At 44.6% G+C, this 20,134-nt stretch overlaps 1 protein-coding gene across 1 annotated transcript in view; it reads right to left on the bottom strand.

The window, feature by feature from the left end:
* Window positions 1–20,134, bottom strand: part of PIGK (phosphatidylinositol glycan anchor biosynthesis class K) — a 284,181-nt gene that overhangs the window by 71,436 nt on the left and 192,611 nt on the right. The window contains exon 10 of the mRNA XM_082266226.1: window positions 15,344–15,419. Within this exon, the coding sequence (XP_082122352.1) occupies window positions 15,344–15,419 (76 nt within the window). The remainder of the gene's footprint in view (window positions 1–15,343; window positions 15,420–20,134) is intronic.

Here is a 20,134-nt window from a genome sequence, read left to right as displayed (position 1 = left end):
AAAAGTTAGCATGCTACCTATTTTTGTTGGCTAAGAGAACAACTGCTTAGGCCTGGGAAAAACCCATGGTCCCTTTCCATGGCGTGAGAGACCACATGACTGCTTATTGAACAAATGTCCAGTATCATCAAGGACTTTCATGCCAAGTTGCCTAAAATTTGGGAACCTTGGTTTACGTATGCTTTCCCTTCACCTCCCCCAGCTAGTGTTGGGCGTCTTTTACTGACACCCCTGATGATCCTGAGTTTATGTCCTTCTTGCTTCCCCTTCCTTCCTTCTGGTCTTCCTCAGCTTTTGCTCTTCTCTTTCTTTTGGGGTTCCTGCCTTTTTTCCTAATTTTATGCACAGATGCCATACTATATTATTGTTTGAAAGTTTGCTCTCCCAGGTCTGATGCTATTATCCACATGGATCCTACCTGGACCTTTCTATTCATTTGTTTACACTTACTGTGTTTAGCCATTGTTGTTATTTCTTTGGTACCATATAAGGCTTTTTATTAATCACTACTGTCAATTTAAGCCCCTTCGTGGGCGATCTGGTGCTTCGAATGCTAAGAATAAAAATGATTGAACTAGAAAGTGAAAGCAAAAAAAAAAAATCACAAATTTTGGGTTGCCCCCAGAATAGTAATAGAGGGGAAATCTTCCAATGGGAGCACTAGTTCGGGTGAACTGGAAGGCCCCAAGAGCTTCCCTTAATTCTCTCTCACTTCTTATTTGGCTATGGGACAGGAAATGAAGGGTAATCTCCCAATGGAAGACAGATAGTTAAAAAAAAAAAAAACTGACCCTCCCTTACTCTATCCAAAATGGAAAAAAAAAAGTTTTGCCTATATGTCTACTAAAAATTGCTTTAAATAAAATGTATGATCATGTTGAAATATATATTAAAAAGACCCCTTTTAAGTTTGACTGTTTCAATCAATAAGCAATGAAACATTTGTTGCTGAAAACCATGTACAGTTTCCCTCCAACTCTCTTTCATAGAACAAAATTGAATAATGAAGAACTAAAAAATAATTTGAAAAATATTTTTAAAATGTAGCATACAAACGATGAAAACACAGGTTTAAAAAAAAAAGCTTAGCTTAAAAATAATAGGAAAATGATTTTTGCCTTAAAGCTGAAAGCAGAAAATCAGTCAGTAAGCATTCCATCCTCTCAGAGCCAGACATTGTCCAAGGGTGTTTTAAACAATCTTCAATGATAATGAATAACCACGGGGCGTGCGCTGCGGCAGAAAGTAGTGATAAGTTCTATCCTCTCTGCTAATCAAGCGAGGTACATCCGCCTGAGGCCAGCACAGAAGTTAATTAACCTAATTCAGCAGCCCTTGCACAGAAGCGGTAAAGCCCTGCTGAAAAACATGAATACATTTGGTAAGGGCCTTTCATAGGCAGCATAATATTTCTACTGGTGATCAGAGTCTGGATAGATATGGCATCATAGTGACACTCCAGGTGGTCATTGCCTCTCTTTTTAAAATATCTTCTTGCCTAAGTGCTTTCTCCAGGCCCTGCCTTGATGGTACAAAGCGGAGTATGTCCAAGGAAAGGCTTTCCTGCTCATCTCCATTAAAAAATGAATGACTGATGCTTAGGTGATTAGTGATTCTGCCCTAAAAGTTGTCCTGATAACAAGCACTTCTGCCTCTTTATTGCATTCTAGACTTATACCGCAGGAATTTTAGAAACCAGGCTCCAGTCTGTTCCATTGCATGATTTATTGCACCCTGTCTGGCCACCCCTAAGGGCTTAAGCTACACTGGTGATTTTAGATTAGCTGCTTTAAAATCGTCAGTGTGAATCTGAACGCAATTTTTCACACAAGGTTAAGGAAGAACTCCAAGTATAAACAAAAACTTTTCTAGTGCGTCTAAATCTAGTTATAACCTTTTTGTCCTTCCTAAAGTGTTACTAAACCCAGGCGCCTGCATTCACTATATCTGGTCTCCCACAGTACACAGAACATGGAAATGCAATTATTTTAGTAAATATAAACGGCTAAATATCTTTTCTCATCAGTGGTATATAGCAGTATTATGACTTCTATGAGTGTCTGGTTAAAGCTTGTAGGAGGAGTTTTAATTCCACTCTGACTGTACTATGAGTTTGCAGGACCCCTGACTCTCTGTCTGGACAGTGCTGATTGGCCCTGTGCTGAACACAAAGCAACCTCCCAAGAAAAAAACAAAAACAAAAAGTCCATCTAGTCTAATCAATAAAAGAGAAAAAAAAATTATATAATCCCATATACACAGTCCTATACCCACAGTTGATCCAGAGGAAGGCGAATAAACCCCAGCAAAGCATGATCCAATTTTCTCCAGCAGGGGAAAAAATGGATTTTTGTAAGATCTTACCGTAAAATCCTTTTCTCTTAAGCTCATTGACAGACGTAGTCTTCTTGATTCTCAAGAGCTGGGTTATGTTGTCTCCGCAGGAGTAGGACTAGGCAGAAAGACAAAACGTTCTGGCTCCACCTTAGGGGCAGTCCCTGAGGGTATATCCTCCATCTCTCTGCTACAGGGAATCAGTTCTGTTTTAAAGCAGTACAGAGAATTTAACCCAACCCAACTCAATGATAGAGGGGCGGGTACTACGTCTGTCAATGAGCTTAAGAGAAAAGGATTTTACGGTAAGATCTTACAAAAATCCATTTTTCTCTATCGCTCATTGACAGACATAGTCTTCTTGATTCTCAAGAGCTGGGACATCCAGAAGCAGTGCAACAAAATGAGGGGTGGGATTGACAGAATCAAAATCCAATCTAGAAGGCCCAACCGGAGCCAACCAGAAGTATCAAAGGACTCATCGAGTAAACAGATGAGACCTACCCCACAAATCCTCGAGGTAGACCAACAGTCTCCTCAAACAGTGGCCTGCAGGAACCTTGCAGCCAGAAGAGGCATCTGACGATGCCATCACATAAACCTTATACAATATTGTAAAGGTATGAACCGACTACTAAACAGTCGCCTTGAAAACCTGAACCACTGACGCCTGATGGCGGAAGGTCCAGAAAAACTCTAAGCGCCCGAGTAGAATGCGCCTTAACAGGGAACGGGGAATCCCGACCCTTAGATAAAATAAGCCTATACCACCGTCTGTCTGATCCATCTAAAGATGGTCGCAGCAGAACAGGCAACCCCTTCTTAGGGCCATCCGTGATCACAAACAGTGAATCCGTCTTACAAATTGAATCCGTAGTATTCAAGTATATCCTGATCGCCCGAACTACATCCAAGGAATGCCATGCAAATTCTCGAGGATGATTGGGCTAAGGACATAGGAAGGACAATACACTGTCCTTATTCAATGAAACTTTGAAACCACCTTAGAAGGAAGGATGGATTCGGATGAAGAACAACCTTATCCCTATGAACCACCAGATCTGGGGAACAACAGTATAATGCAGCCAGTTCTGACGCCCTGCGTGCAGAAGTGATAGCCACCAAGAAGACCACCTTCTGGGATAAAGTAGGCAAGGGAATCTCCCTGATATTTTCAAAGGGAGGTGTCTGAAGAACCGACAGCACCAAATTAAGATCCCAGGATGGTAACGGCGCGTGCACTGGCAGAGCCAGGTGTCGCACCCCCTGGATGAAATTCCGCACCAAGGAATGAGTAGACAAAAGCTTCTGAAAGAAGATAGCAAATGCTGAAACCAGACACTTGATAACACTCAAGGCCAGCTTCTGCTCAACTCCCTGTTGCAGAAAGCCAATATTCGGACTACCGAATAAAGATGTAGATGGAACCCAAGGGATTCACATCACACAATATAAGACTTCCATGTACGATGATAATCTTTCTGGAAGTCGCTTTCCTTGTTTTAACTAGAGTAGGAATAACTGAAGCTGACAATCCCTTGTCCTTCAGCACCTGGGTCTCAATAACCAGGCCGTTTAAAACCAGCAATCGTAAAGCAGGATGGAAGATCGGTCCCTGAGACAGTAGATCCTCCCTGAGAGGAAGTCTCCACGGGACGTCCGCCATCAGTCTGACCAAGTCGGCGTAACAAACTCGACGAGGCCAGTCCGGAGCTGCCAGGATTACTGGAATTCCTTCCTCCCCTATCTTGCGAAGAAGTCTTGGCAGTAACCCAAGAGGAGGGAAGGCATACATTAGCTGGTATTGCCCCCACGGGGCGATCAGTGCGTCTGCGGTTTCTGCTAGAGGATCGCGGGAGCGAGCCACGAATCTCTGAACTTTACTGTTGAATCGAGATGCCAACAGATCCATATCCGGGGTGCCCCATCGTAGGCACAACTGGTGGAAAACGTCTGGATGGAGGGACCATTCCCCCTGATCCAGAGTCTGACGGCTGAGATAATCTGCCTGCCAATTCTCCACCCCCGGAATGAACACCGCAGAGATTGCTGGAACAAATCGTTCCGCCCAGCGAAGAATGCAAGCCACTTCTTTGGCCGCTCGGACACTCTAGGTGCCCCCCTGGTGATTGACATAAGCCACGGCCGTGGCGTTGTCCGACTGGATCCGAACCGGGCTGCCCTGGAGCTGCTCGGTCCAGTGAATCAGACAAAGTCTGATCGCTCTCAGTTCCAATACATTTATCGGTAACCTGGATTCTTCCGGGGACCAAAGTCCCTGGACAGATAACTGACCGAGAATTCCTCCCCATCCGGATAGACTGGCATCCGTGGTCACTGTCGTCCAATATATTGGCAGAAATGACTTTCCCTGGCTGAGCATCGGAGACCGAAGCCACCAGACCAGAGACTCTCTGGTCTGTTTGCTCAATCGGATCTGATTGTCCAGGGATTCCGGATTCCGATTCCATCTGAGAGGAATCTCTTGCTGAAGAATTCGGGTATGGGACTGGGCAAATGGGACTGCTTCGAAGGAAGCCACCATCAACCCCAGACCCCTCATGCAAGTCCGAAGGGAAGACCAGCTGTTGGTGGACTGCTGATTGAATCTTTCGGAGTTTCCCTACCGGAAGAAAAAACTCTTGTCCTGACTGTGTCTAGAATTAGACCCAGATATTCGAGCCTCTGGGTGGGAACCAGAAATGACTTTTGCTGGTTCACCAGCCACCCGAATTCCTGTAAAGAAATCATAGTAATTTCTATGTTTTGTAGCAAGGTCTGAGGAGACTCTGCATGAAGCAGAAGATCGTCTAGGTAACCTAGAATCGATATGCCTCTTTGGCGCAGAAGTGCCAACATTGGGGCCAACACCTTCGTGAAGACCCGCGGAGCCGTGGCGAGACCGAGAGGTAACGCCACAAACTGATAGTGGTTCTCTTCTACGGAAAAACGTAGAAACCGCTGATGTCCTGCGAAAATGGGAATGTGAAGATAGGCGTCCTTGATGTCTATGGATGCTAGGACATCCCCTGGATGCAGAAAGGCTGCTACTGTGCGAATGGACTCCATTCTGAATCTTCTTATGTAGACAAAAGAATTGAGTGCCCTTAAGTCCAGAATTGGACGCACTTTGCCCTCTTTCCTGGGTATTGTAAATAGGTTTGAATAAAAACCCCTGAAAGCGTTCTGTCCAAGGAACGTGGACTACCACTCCTTGTTGTAGTAAATCTGTGACTGCTCTCCACAGATCGTCTAAACGATCCGGGGATAGTCGGCTATTGGAAGGGAAGAATCGCGCCGGTGGGAGAGATCGAAGCTCGATCTTGTACCCTGACCTTATGACTTCGCAAACCCATCTGTCCGGGATTCTGGAAAGCCATGGATCCGGGAACCGGCGAAGACGTCCCCCCACCCCAGTTATGGGTGGGGGGCGCACCTTCAGGCTTTGGACGGTTTATCTTCAGGTCTGGAGGGGGCGGGCTTTTGCTTGCCCGACCAACGACCCCTGACGCCTCCTGCAGGAGCTTTGGAGGACTTAATTTTTTCACCCGCGGGACGAAAAAAAACCTCTTGTGAGCAGAAAAAGAAGGCCCTCGTCTTTGACGAGTTCCTTTACCTTTAAAATTTTGCGGTAAAAAGGTGCTCTTTCCACCCGTGAGATCCTTAATGATCTCATCTAAGTTGGCTCCAAATAGACGCTCTCCTAAAAAGGGGAAATTAGCCAATGCTTTTTTGGAACCTTGGTCGGCTAACCAACCTTTTAGCCACAGTGTACGCTTGAGAACCACCGCTGAGACAGATGCTCGCGCCAATAATGAAGTGGCGTCTAACGCCGCATCACACACAAACTGTAACCCCTGTATCATCTGTTCCAACAAATCTGATACCGCCTGAGGGACCTCTTCTAGGTCCCGGCGTAACCACTTGGTCCATACAGTTACAGCCTGCGAAACCAGACCAATAGCAATTATTGGTCTGAAAGCTGATCCAATCAAGGAAAACAAGGTGCGAGACATAGCTTCTATCTTGCGATCCACTGGATCTTTAAAAGACGGAGCGTCTTCTAGAGGAATAACCGTGGCTTTATTCAATCTAGCAATTGGTGAATCCACCACAGGTGGTTCTGTCCATTTCTTAATGCCTCAAACGGATAACGCCTGTTAATGCGTTTAGAAATAGTAGAAATGCGTTTTGGCAGACTCCATTCTTCTTTGATTGGATTGCCAAAACATTTGGGCAATGTAAAAAACCTTCGCCACTAGATGCGTTTTTAGTCCCAAAAGGGATATCAGTTTCAGCTATTTCTGACGGAATACCCTGTAATCTTAAGGTCTCTTGAACAGATACCATGAGTGCGTTTACCAACGCTTCCTCTCTGGCTATGGCTGATGCCGAAACATCCTCCTCACTGTCTGAAAAGACAGTACACGAGACACCAATACCAGATGAAGTACCTGTAACTGCAGAAATAGGCTCAGAGTCTGAATCCGAGGTTTCAGATAATAAGGGGTTAGGCGGGGGTCGCTTACTTGCGCCCTGTCCCTGACAAGCCACTTCCACCCGGGACACAAGCTTCCATAACAGCGGACAATGATTTAATCGTCAGTGGGGTGCTGGAGGATCCCGCAGACCCCTCGAGGGGATCCGGAGGAGATACATGAGTGGCAGGGTCCATGATAATTCAGGACACCTTTGCCAGAAAACACAAAAAAACTTTTTTTTTTTTTTTTTTTTTAAATAAAAAATACCTCTTTTTTTTTTTTTTTTAATTTTTTTTTTTTTTTTTTATGTGTCTCCCCCTAGCGCAATAGCGCCCCTCAGAGTACCTGCTTCTCGATCCCACAGAGAGAGAGAGGGACCCCCAAGGCTCACCAACCGATGCAGTGAAGTTTCCAACCAACTGCAGTCAGCGTCTGTCTTTACAGACTGGAAGGAGCTGTTGCTTTTTCCCGGGTAGAAGGACGTGGCTCCGCCCCCTGTGTACGCCTTCCGGCGTTCCCAGCTCTCCACGAGGTAGCTGGGCTCATGAAACATGGCCGCCCCCATATAGGAGACATTAGACTCCAAAAATATGGCGGCCGGCGTGACCTGAGGACATGCATGCACCTGGTCTACGGCAAAATGGCGGCGGACCGCCGAAATCGTTTTTCCCAGCACATCCACCTGCATCTCTGCTGAGTGGCGATTGATAGATCTACAGGAGATACACTACAAATAAGGTAGGATTATACCTCCTATGTCTGCTGTAATGCTACAGTCTGCTGGGTAGAGTGTTAGCTCTCAAACCAAGTCCACTTCCCACAAACACATACTGTATTTACAAGGGGGACTTTTAGTGTCAGATATATACTGACCATGTATGGAGGGGCCCATAATTCATACTGCCTCATAACGAGGAAAGAAAAAAGGGAACGTTTACTCACCATACCGAACCGACAGGCACCCTCTCTTCACAATACCCTCTCCACCGGGGTGGGGGTTTGTGGACCACTCCGGACGCCTCGACTCTCAGGTTCCTGGCGTCCAAGCGAGACTTTTAACTCGCAAGGTCAGTCCCTCCACTGGGACTCCGTCGCGGCCGACCCAGCGCGGAGCTCTGGTCTGCACGCGCTCGTAGGCAGAAACCGGGGTGACCACTGGATCTCAACATCCAGCCCGTCGCCCTGCCCCGCATACTTACTTGAATGTGTCGCGGCCGACCAAGCGCAATGCAATGGTCTGCGTGCGCTCGTAGGCCGGCTGGGGTGACCACTAGTGTCGCCCAGTCCGGCATCTTTGCTTGAAGATCTCACAGGAAAAACACTGGAGAAAAACTACCTAAAAAATATTTCTTCTAAAGAAAAAATCTTGCCAGGACCAAAAAGATCCCAGCAAGGAGCTTAGGTCCTTACTCCTGACTAGACAGAAAAAAACTGATTCCCTGTAGCAGAGAGAGGGAGGATATACCCTCAGGGACTGCCCCTAAGGTGGAGCCAGAACGTTTTGTCTTTCTGCCTAGTCCTACTCCTGCGGAGACAACATAACCCAGCTCTTGAGAATCAAGAAGACTACGTCTGTCAATGAGCGATAGAGAAATGTTCCTTCCTGATCCCTCGAGAGGCAATCAGATATTCCCTGGATCAACTTCATCTATAAATGTAAGTATCCAGTTTTATTATGTACATTTAGGAAATAATCCAGGCCTTTATTTTAGGCAATCTACTGAGCTGGCCAGAACCAGCTCCTAAAGGGAGTCTATTCCACATTTTCACAGCTCTTACTGTGAAGAAGGCTTTCTGTAATTTGGAGATGAAATCTCTGTTCCTCCAGATGTAAAGAGTGACCCTTGTCCTCTGTGATGACCTTAGAGTGAATAACTCAACACCAAGTTTACTATATGGACTCCTTATGTACTTGTACATGGTGATCACATCCCCCTTATCTCATCTTTTCAAAAGAGAATACATTCAGTTCCATTAATCGTTCCTCATAGCTGAGCTCCTCCATGCAGCTTATCATTTGGGTTGCTCTTCTCTGTGCTTTCCCCAGTTTCTGGATATCCTTTTTGAGAACTGGCACCCAAAACTGAATTGCATATTCCAGATGAGGGCTTACTAATGATTTGTACATGGGCAAAATTATATCTCTCTGTCTGGAGTCCATGTCCCTGTTACTACATAAAAGGACTTTGCTTTGGAAACCGCAGCTTGGCATTGCATGCTATTAAGCTTTTGACCTAATAGAACACCCAGATCCTTCTCCACCACTGATTCCCCCAGTTGCACTCCCCCTAGTATGTATGATGCATGCATATTCTTAGCCCCCAAGTGCATAACTTTACATTTATCAACATTAAACCTCATTTTCCACATAGTTGTCCAATTACCACTTCCCGCAAACCGACGTACCTGTACATCGGCTTGCAGAAGTGGTTGTACTAGGATGATGCCTGCAGCTGCAGGTGTAAATGAGGAACAGGTGTGTTAAATTTGGTGTCATCGCTCTCACTCTCTCATACTGGTCACTGGAAGTTCAACATGGCACCTTATGGCAAAGAATAATTGTTGCGCTACACAAAGATGGCCTAGGCTATAAGAAAGGTTGCCAAGATCCTGAAACTGAGCTTCAGCACGGTGGCCAAGACCATACAACGGTTTAACAGGACAGATTCCACTCAGAACAGGTCTTGCCATGGTCGACCAAAGAAGTTGAGTGCACGTGCTCAGCGTCATATTTAGAGGTTGTCTTTGGGAAATAGATGTATGATTGCTGCAAAGGTTGAAGGGGTGGGGGGTTAGCCTGTCAGAGCTCAGACCATACGCCGCACACTGCATCAAATTAGTCTGCATGGCTGTTGCCCCAGAAAGAAGCATCTTCTAAAGATGATGCACAAGAAAGTCAGCAAACAGTTTGCCGAAGACAAGCAGACCAAGGACATGGATTACTGGAACCATGTCCTGTGGTCTGATGAGACCAAGATAAACTTTTTTGGTTCGGATGGTGTCAAGCATGTGTGGCGGCAACCAGGTGAGGAGTACAAATACAAGTGTGTCTTGCCTACAGTCAAGCAAGGTGGTGGGATTGTCATGGTCTGGGGCTGCATGAGTGCTGCCGCCACTGGGGAGATACAGTTAATTGAGGAAACCATGAATGCCAACATGTACTGTGACATACTGAAGCAGAGCATGATCCCCTCCCTTCGGAGACTGGGCCACAGGGCAGTATTCCAACATAACGACCCCAAACACACCTCCAAGACGACCACTGCCTTGCTAAAGAAGCTGAGGGTAAAGGTGATGGACTGGCCAAGCATGTCTCCAGACCTAAACTCTATTGAGCATCTGTGAGGCAACCTCAAATGGAAGTGTAGGAGCGCAAGGTCTCTAACATCAACCAGCTCCATGATGTCATCATGGAGGAGTAGAAGAGGACTCCAGTGGCAACCTGTGAAGCACTGGTAAACTCCATGCCCAAGAGGGTTAAGGCAATGCTGGAAAATAATGGTGGCTACACAAAATATTGACACTTTGGGCCCAATTTGGACATATTTCACTTAGGGGTGTACTCACTTTGTTGCCAGCGGTTTACACATTAATGGCTGTGTGTTGAGTTATTTTGAGGGGACAGCAAATTTACACTGTTATACAAGCTGTATACTCACTACTTTACATTGTAGCAAAGTGTAATTTCTTCAGTGTTGTCACATGAAAAGGTAGAATAAAATATTTACAAAAATGTGAGGGGTGTGCTCACTTTCATGTCACATGGTATTTGCGCAGCGGTTTTTCAAACGCAATTTTCTTGGAAAAAAACCCACTTTCATGAAAAAAAAAAAAAAAAACATAGTTAGCCCAATTTTTTGTGTAATGTGAAAGATGATGTTACGCTGAGTAAAAAACATGTCGCACTTTAAAACTGCGTCTGCCCGTGGAATGAGTAGCAAAGTACGGTGCCTAAAATTCTTCATAAGGCCACTTTTAACGCCTTAACAGGTTACCAGTTTAGAGTTGCACAGAAGGTCTGGTGCTAGAATTATTGCTCTTGCTCTGATGTTTGCGACAATACCTCACATGTGTGGTGCAATCACCATTTACATATGCATGCGGGAGTAGCGCATGCATTCGCATTTGCGCGTAAGCATGTTTTGAGGGGGGGTGCTTTACATTTTTTTTATTATTTGTTTAATACAACTTTTTTTTTTTTTGTACTAACTTTATTGCTATTACAGGGGATGAATAACATCAGTTTTAGATCCAGGTATAGTAAATCAACCCCAGTGTGCCCGCAGCTTTCTGAGTGAGTTATGTTGTTGCTATCTCTACTTGTACTTTTTTGGTATTAAAAAAAAATCAGATTTAACTGCTAACACTAAATCAAGGGAGGAACAAAAGCACCTGAATTTCATGTGCACCTATGACCGTTTCATATTTATTCCCATTATTTGCTACACAAGGGTGGGCCCATCTATCATATCACTTCTCTGCTGCGCGAGGCACCCACTTCTGGCATTATTACAAGTTGACTCTGTGCAGGTTTTAAATCAGATTTTTTTTTTATAAAGTGATAGTACGGCAGATGTATTGCTCTGGTCACAGGCCACTATAAATCACAGGAATTGCTCAAAAGCTGCTTAAATACTGAGCAGAACAATTTGTGCTGTATGGCAGTGAATGGATATTGCAATAAAGGGATATTTATGTGCAATACAGAATCCCACACTTCAATAGGCATTGCTTATATTCATTATTCCAAGAGAAACTCTCATGCCTTTACAGAGGGGTCACGTAGGACACGTTGCTAGAGATGTGTGTACTACTTACATGGGTTTATTTTTACACTGTGTACGAGAGACTCGGATGTCCGGGACTCTCCCTCCTGATTGGCTGAGAGACAGCAGTGGGCGCCATTGGCTCCCGATTCTATCACTCAAAGTCAGTGAGCCAATGAGGAGAAAGGGGGCGGGGCTGAGCCATGGCTTCATGTCTGAATGGACACACAGAGCAGCGGCTCAGCTCAGGTGCCCCCCATAGCAAGCTGCATGTTGTGGGGGCACTCAACAGGAGGAGGAGCCTAGAGTGCCGGCGAGGGACCCAAGAAGAGGAGGTTCGGGCTGGTCTGTGCAAAACAGAGATGTATAGTAACTAAGTAGAACTACTTCACTACTGTACTTAAGTACCGAAAGGCGGTATCTATACTTTCCTAGAATAGAATTTTTTTCTCCTACTTCCACTTTTACTTCACTACATTTTTTCAATGATTTCAATACTTCTACTCAGATATTTTTTTTTTGCGCTGCATAGTTACTCGTTACAATTATAAAAATTACCACTGCCAGAACAGTAGATGGCAGGTTTCATGAAGTTCAAAACATGTGTATTATCAGCGCATACGAAAATAAATGCTACTGTATGTATAAATAAAAGCTGCATTTGAAATAATAAAAACAATATGATGTTCAAACTTTTGACTTCTTTCTTTAATAACTACATAACACAGTACTTGTACTTTTACTTTCAGTACTTGAGTAGCAACTTTTTTTTCAAAACTACTGGTACTTTTACTTTCAGTACTTGAGTAGCAAAATTTTTTTAAAAAACTGCTTGCAATACTTAAGTACAAAAAATGTTGAATACTTTAGTACTTCTACTCAAGTCACTTTTTGATCAAACACTTGTACTTTTACTCAAGTATGGGTTTTGAGTACTTTATACAACTCCACAGAGCAGGTAGGTATAACATGCTTGTTATTATTAACCAAAAAACCCCCCAAAAATGAAAACAAGACTTTAGTATCACTTCATTCTGCTTTTATTTTGCCTTTTCTCCTATAATAATAACATTTTACCCACTTCCCCTCTCACACCTGTTCACCCTCTATGGACCACAGCAATTTTTAAATTTCTACTATGAACCTGTTTGACAATACCTTTGTCATTACTAAAGATTACAAGGTAATACATTTTTTTTTAACCATTTCAGCTCCGGAAGATTTTACCCCCTTAATGACCAGGCCATTTTTTGTTATTCAGCACTGCGCTACTTTAACTGGTAATTGCACGGTCATGCAACGCTGTACCCAAATGAAATATATAACACTTTTTTCACACAAAATGGTACACGTCCTCTTAGGGGATTCAGAGGAGGGACTCAACCCCGTACCTGTTTGCTTTTGAACATTGAAGATTGTAAACACTCCTCTGCTTTGCTGACCCCCCTTTTCTTTTCTTCCAGTCTCCTCTGTTGTGCTCATCCTTCCTCACAGCACAGCAGAAATCGGGACGCAGCACAGCTCAGAACGGAGGGTGGAGTGGGCGCTAACCAAGTTAACTTTTCAAGTTAACCGACAGATGATTGGTTACTAGGCGGTCCTAGGAACCAATCACCATCTTGTTAATATGGAAAGTTAACTCTGACATCTCCAGCTCCTGCCCTCTGTCCAGAGCAGTGCTGCCTCGTGCTTCTGCTCTGTGTACACCTTTCTCAAACCATTCCAAGCCAAGGATCCAATAGGAATTTCAAAACGCCTCACCATAGCAACCAGCCCGCCCTAGATGTTACATCTCATCCTGCTTTGTGTCCCACAGTCACTCTCCTCACTTCCTGGAACATTGGATATTGTTTCATTACTGACAACGCGCTGTTTGCTGTCACAAGCGGCTCTTCTGGTGGATGGTTTCCATCCAATGGGGCATGGCTGCAGATAAGCTCTTTCATTTTAAATTTTTGTGAGTTTGCATTTGGCTTTTTAATTATAATAAACCCATTGATGCTGCACTTAGATGGCGCACCCCATTGTTCTTTTATTTGTAATTTCTGAGATTTGTTCCTGTCTCAGATGGAGCAGCCTACTGAAGTATAACATCCTTTCTATGGGATTTTTATGAACTCTTTATAAACATTTTATTAACTACATATGTTACACATGCATATCTTCACATTTATCTAGGGGGGTAGATGCTAACTCATGTGGATGGTGCATTAACATTTGTTTGTGCCACAATTTCAATAGATGTTGTTTACACTATATGCGGTGATCTACGTTTGCAGGTTACTACAAGGGCACATAGAAGAAATGTGTTTTCTATGTGCCCTGTTAATACTGCAAGGCAATGATGATGCTTTTTGATTTTTTTCCATAGAGCACTGAATGTCAACACAGTTCAGGATGCGCTGTGGTATGAAGACTTAAATGGAGTGTACGTTTGCACACTCTCAAAGTAGAAAAAAAAAAGTATAATTAGTGCACTGCCCGACAAAACTGATACCAGTGCACGCTAAAACAGAGCATTTTAGCATATGGGAGGTGTAAACGAGACCTTTAACCCTTTTGCTGCCAGGCTCGTGTGTTGTACGGACCTGACAGTGGGGGGGGGTTTAACATGCAATCTGGTGGCTGCGGCCACCGGGATTATGTGTGAGACGGACAGGCAGCCTGTCAGGTGAGAGCATTCTGGCAGCTCCGCTGCCACCCGATCGCTCGCACACACTCATGGTAACGGCGCCCCCCTCCCGCGGCCGCATCTTGCCATGCTTTCCAGGCTCCTCTTGCCCATCGGTAGGCTCGGGAGCTCCATGGCAGGTGTCGGCAGGTGGAGGGGAAGGGGAAGAGTGGACACACCCGCTCTCCTCCCCTTCCTACTGTGACCTGGAAAGAGACGTCTCAGTGTCCCCGACTCTCTTAGCCAGGAAAGGATGTTTTGCAGTGTGATCAGTGGACTAAAGAGGAGAAAAGACCCTGCATATCTCATTAAAGAGAATCGGTCACATAGTGGACTTTTTGTCCCCTAAATAATGAAAAGAAAAAAGTTAAGTAAAAAAAAAGAGTCTGGGGCACAAAGCCCCAGCACAGAGAGAGCCAGCCACTCCTGACAAGCTAGACATTAAAACTGAGATATGGTTGCAGGAAGTAGGAGGGTATTGACTGAGGGGACCACCCCTTGAGGGTGGGATATGTTAAAAGCTTTAATGTTAACATATTCTGTTGCCTAGCTACTCCTTCGGAGCAAAGTCTAATACCCCATATGTGACGAATATGAAGAGGCGGCGACTGTCGGAGGACGTAAGAGAAATATTTTTTTTTTCCAAAAAAATAAAAATGAAACCCAAGCAGCCCTTGAGAATCGCCAAGTGACGTAATCGCTTTTGGCGGCTGGACCTGGAAGTGCGGATGAATAAAGAAGAAAAAAAGGTATTTCCTTGCAAAAAGAAAAAAAAAAAAAAAGAATAGTTTCCATTGGTAAAAGTATTTTTTAAGGGGATTATATCCATCTAAACTTATTAAAATGGGTGGAACTCCACTTTAATGTGTTTTGCGTTAATAACACGTGACACAAAAAACTGGAACTATCAATATTTTATTCTCTAGGGTGACTGCCTTAAATAATATATAATGTTTGGAGGTTTTGTGTAATCTCCAGGCCGAAATTTTTTTTTTAAACGTGTGCAAAAACGGCTCTGGCAGCGAATAGGTTAATCTACTGCATAGCACATGCTGAAATTAGCAACACGGCAGGATGTAATCAATCATTACCTGGTGTATTATTTCAGATACAGGGAGTTGGTTGGCATAGGTTGTTAGGTCCACCACAGAGGCATCAGACGAGTACCTGAAATTCAGACATAATGATCATCTTTAGTCATTTATAGAATATTTGTTAATCTTATAAATTCATGAAACCATCATTCTCAGAACAATTATAGTTAGATAAGGCTTAAAGGGATCTCTAGTCCATTTTATGTTTGTTAGGAAATCAAATTAATATAATTATATAAATGCAACACAAACTTTGCTTTTATGTAAACTTTGAAATTCTCTATATACATAGAACAGTCTTATTACTCCTCTTATGGCACTACTGAAACATTAGACTCTTTGCTGTAAGGATTGGTAGCCAGAGGCTATGTGATCTAAGCTGCCTAGGCTGGAAGCTAATGATCAGCATTTCTTTGTTATTAATGGTAAGAAAGAGATGCAATGTCACTCAAAATAATAACGTTAAGTTAATAATGTTAAAAAATGCTCTACAAAATCATATGAATTTAACAACTTTCACAAAATATAACTGGATATAAATTTTGTTTTAATATTTGCTAAATATTCAGCTTTAAAGGTATAAAAAAAAACACAGATAATACAGGTATGTATACATACACACACTATATTACCAAAAGTATTGGGACACCTGCTTTTACACACACATGAACTTTAATGACATCCCAGTCTTTGTCCTTTGGGTTCATCATTATTGAGATGGCCCACCCTGCACAGCTATAACAGCTTCAACTCTTCTGGGAAGGCTGTCCACAAGGTTTAGGAGTGTGTCTATGGGAATGTTTGACCATTCTTCCAGAAGCGCATATGTGAGGTCAGGCACTGATGTTGGATGAGAAGGCCTGCCTTGCAGTCTCCGCTCTAATTCATCCCAAAGGTGTTCTTTCGGGTTGAGGTTAGGACTCTGTGCAGGCCAGTCAAGTTCCTTCACCCCCAAAATCGCTCCTCCATGTCTTTATGGACCTTGCTTTGTGCATTGGTGCGCAGTCATGTTGGAACAGGAAGTGGCCATCCCCAAAACTGTTCCCACAAAGATGAAAAAACTGTCCAAAATGTCTTGGTATGCTGACACCTTTTAGAGCTCCCTTCACTGGCGCTAAGGGGCCAGGCTGAACCCCTAAAATACAACTCCACCCCATAATCTCCCCTCCACCAAATGATTTGGACCAGTACACAAAACAAGGTCCATAGACCATAGGGCCCACCAAATCCTCCATTTGTCTCTCACATGCTCCCTCTTCCCAGCTCACAGTGCTATGGCTTCAGCAGCACAGTTGGTTCTGCCAACCCAGAAAGCAGTGGGAGGACAAGGTGTAGTAGATTGACTAGCTACAGCAGTGGACTCCAAACTGTGGCCAAGGGCCAGATGCGGCCCTTTGCTTGTGTTTTTCTGGCTCTTGGGGCATTATTCCCCCCACGATGAGCAACACTGGGGCATAGTTCCTGCCACTGAAAATGGGGCACTATTCTTCCCACTGACACTAATGATGGGGCACTATACCTCCCACTGACACCAATAATTGGGTACTATAACTCCCAATGACACCAAGGACAGGACATTATTACTCCCCCTAATACCAATGATGGGGCATGGTTTACTCCCACTGACATCAGGTAATTTTGTTTTCCTACTGGCCAAAGCCTGGCCCCGTAAAGCTTGAAGGACAGTAAACTGGCCCTTTGCATATAAAGTTTGGATATCTCTGAGCTATTGACATAGCTGATAGACATGCTCCCTGAAACATTTTCTCATCCCACTGTAGAGTAAGCAGCCACAGACAGCATGAGGGACAACGCTGCTCTGAACACAGTTGCAGTGCAGCTGTGTTGTCTCCTATAACAGGAAGCTGTATGAAGTGGACCTCACTGCCAGGATTGTGTGAATTTATAGGTGGACTAAGGGAAAATGGTTAGTGCTCATACACCTACAATTTACAGCTTCAGAACATATTTTTTTTTAAATGGAGGCCATCGTTTTGGGAAAAAGTGGAGGTTTCTTTCAAGACTTCTTGGTGGAAGAAGAAAAGAAGGAAAATTGTGTGGCTGACGCTTCCTGGAGATGTATAAAAAAGTCCCAACAGATTAAGGTCTCTTGCATAAACAAAAACCCCAAAAAAAGACACAGCCTAGAAGAAAAAGCAATGTACTGAAGGATAAAGTCTCTAAACCAGCCTACATTATACCCTGATCAGTATTCCTCTCTACTGCCAATAATGACTTCACATCAAATACACTGATCCTAACACTGCTCAATTCTGCAAATATTTATCAGAGACAAGACTTGAGCACAGAAAGAAAAGCCTGTGTAGTTTTCATGTAGTCCATGGAGCACTGCCTAATACACTTCAAAGACTTCTCTCCATTAATGAAATAAAAACAAGCCACATCAGAGCAGTCGGTGGCTTTTAAAGTTTTTTTTTTTCCAGCTGAAAGTGAAATTATCCCTAAACCAAGAAGTGTAAATAAACCAAATATCCAACACCTGAGACCAAGACAAAGTGTCACACAGAATCATTAAAGAACTGCCACTTCTATTGAATAGTTTTGAGAAAATAAACAGGGAAATGAAACATTGCATTATTACAAAAAATAATGAATAATGCATAAACCATGCATAAAGCAATAACCTCAAAATGCCCTTAAGTAAATTTTTTGCGGATTTATTCGCCTCACTTCTGCCTGCCCTTTGGGTGCAGCTAGAAGGTGGTGTGGTCTGCGACATGCTGGCTCACATCAATGAATGTATGACACATCACAGACCCTTCATCTAACTATCTGTACACTAGGTAGTTTCCACCAGGCAACTTGCATGTCAACCTCTTGTCGCACATATAACACATATGTGTGGCGGCAAATAACAATACACCTTCAAAGAGGATCAGGTCCTCTAAACAGCAGCCTGCGGCCAAAAGAAGCATCCGCAGATGCCAACACATCCACTTTATAGAACTTTGTGAAAGTATGCACCAACGACCAGGTGGCCACCTTGCAAACCTGCGTCACTAAATCCTGATGACGGAAGGCCCAGGAGGCACTAAGCTCCTGAATAGAGTGCGCTTTGACAGGGAAAGGAGTAACCTGACCCCTGATGGAATAAGACTGAATCACCGTCTGTCTGATCCATCTGGAAATGGTCGCAAAGGAAGTGGACAACCCTTTCCGAGGCCCATCTGTCAGCACAAATAGTCTGACTTTCTAAAAGACTCTGTAGCTGCTAGGTACACTCTAATTGCCCGGACCACATGCAAGGCAATTTCCTTTGGATGTTTTGGCCTGGGACATAGGGAAGGCAACACAATGTCTCCATTCAAATTAAAATCAGAGACAACCTTTGGAAGGAACGATGTACAGGGGCGAAAAGCAACCTTATCTCTGTGAACCACAAAATAAGGTGAACGTCAGGATAATGCTGCAAATTTCGACACCCTGCATGCAGATCCCCCGTGGAAGGAAGGTCAAGATATGAGCCACCAAACAAGAGCAAAGATAAAAGTACGTCTTCCACGTACTACTGTAGATCTTCCTAGAAGTAGGTTTCCTAGCTTTTAACAGCGTTGGAAACACAGATTCAGGGCTGTAAAGCAGGACGGAAGATTGGTCTTTGGGACAGCAGATCCTCCCCGAGAGGTAGCTTCCAAGGAACGTTGGCGACCAGCCGCACCAGATTGACGTAGCCAGTTGGGGGCCACTAAGATGACCGGAATCCCTTCAGCCTCGATCCTGCATAGAAGCCTTGGCAGAAGCTCGAGAGGAGGGAAGGTGAAAATCAGACGATACTGACCCTACGGGCCACCAGCGCATCTGTGGAATCCGCCAGAGGATCAGGTGACCGAGCCAAAAACATCTGCACCTTTCTGTTGAGCCAGGAAGCCAACAGATCCACATCAGGGATGCCCCACCGGAGACACAACCTATGAAACACCTCCGGATGAAGGGACCACTCCCCTTTGTCCAACGCCTACCGACTGAGGTAATCAGCCTGCCAGTTTTCCACCCCAGGAATGTATACAGCAGAGAAAGCTGGAACGAACCGTTCTGCCCACCTTAGAATTTCGGCAACCTCCAGAGCTGCCAGGACACTTCTTGTGCCCCCCTGGTGACTGACATAAGTCACGGCCGTGGCACTGTTCGATTGAATACCCACTGAACGTCCCTGAAGACGATCAGTCCAATGTTCCAGGCACAGTCTGATTGGTCGGAGATCCAAGACATTGATCGGTAGTTTGGTCACTTCCAGTGTCCAGATTCCCTGAGCAGAATATTAGCCGAGGACGCCTTCCCAACCGGGCAGGCTGGCATCCGTAGTGACCACTGTCCAATACGGGGGGGGGGGGGGGGGACACCAGAGACTGTGGAATCTTGTCCCATTAGGCCAGAATTTCCCTTGCAGAGGCCTCGTATGGAACTGTGCAAATGGAACCACCTCTAAGGTAGACACCATCAGGCCCAGCAACTGCATGCAAGTCCAGGGGGATGACCATCTGCTGGACAGCAGGAGACGAATTGCAGCCTGCAAGGCTAGGGCCGAGTCCAGGGTCAGACCTAGATAGTCCTGCTTGTGGACGGAACCAGAGCAGACTTCTGAAAATTCAGAATTCACCCAAACTCCCTCAAGCTCGTATGGTGATTTCCAGGTTTTCCACCAGAGCAGTAGGAGACTCCGCTCGCAGAAGGGAGACATCCAAGTAGCCCAGTACCACCATCCCCCATTGGCATAACATTGCAAGAACCAGGGCTAACACAAAGGAAGACGCGAGACCAAAAGGTAAC

The sequence above is a fragment of the Pelophylax lessonae genome, assembly GCF_965119305.1.
Source record: "Pelophylax lessonae genome assembly, chromosome: 8".
Classification (NCBI taxonomy): domain Eukaryota; kingdom Metazoa; phylum Chordata; class Amphibia; order Anura; family Ranidae; genus Pelophylax; species Pelophylax lessonae.
This window is presented reverse-complemented; position numbering and strand designations above follow the sequence as displayed.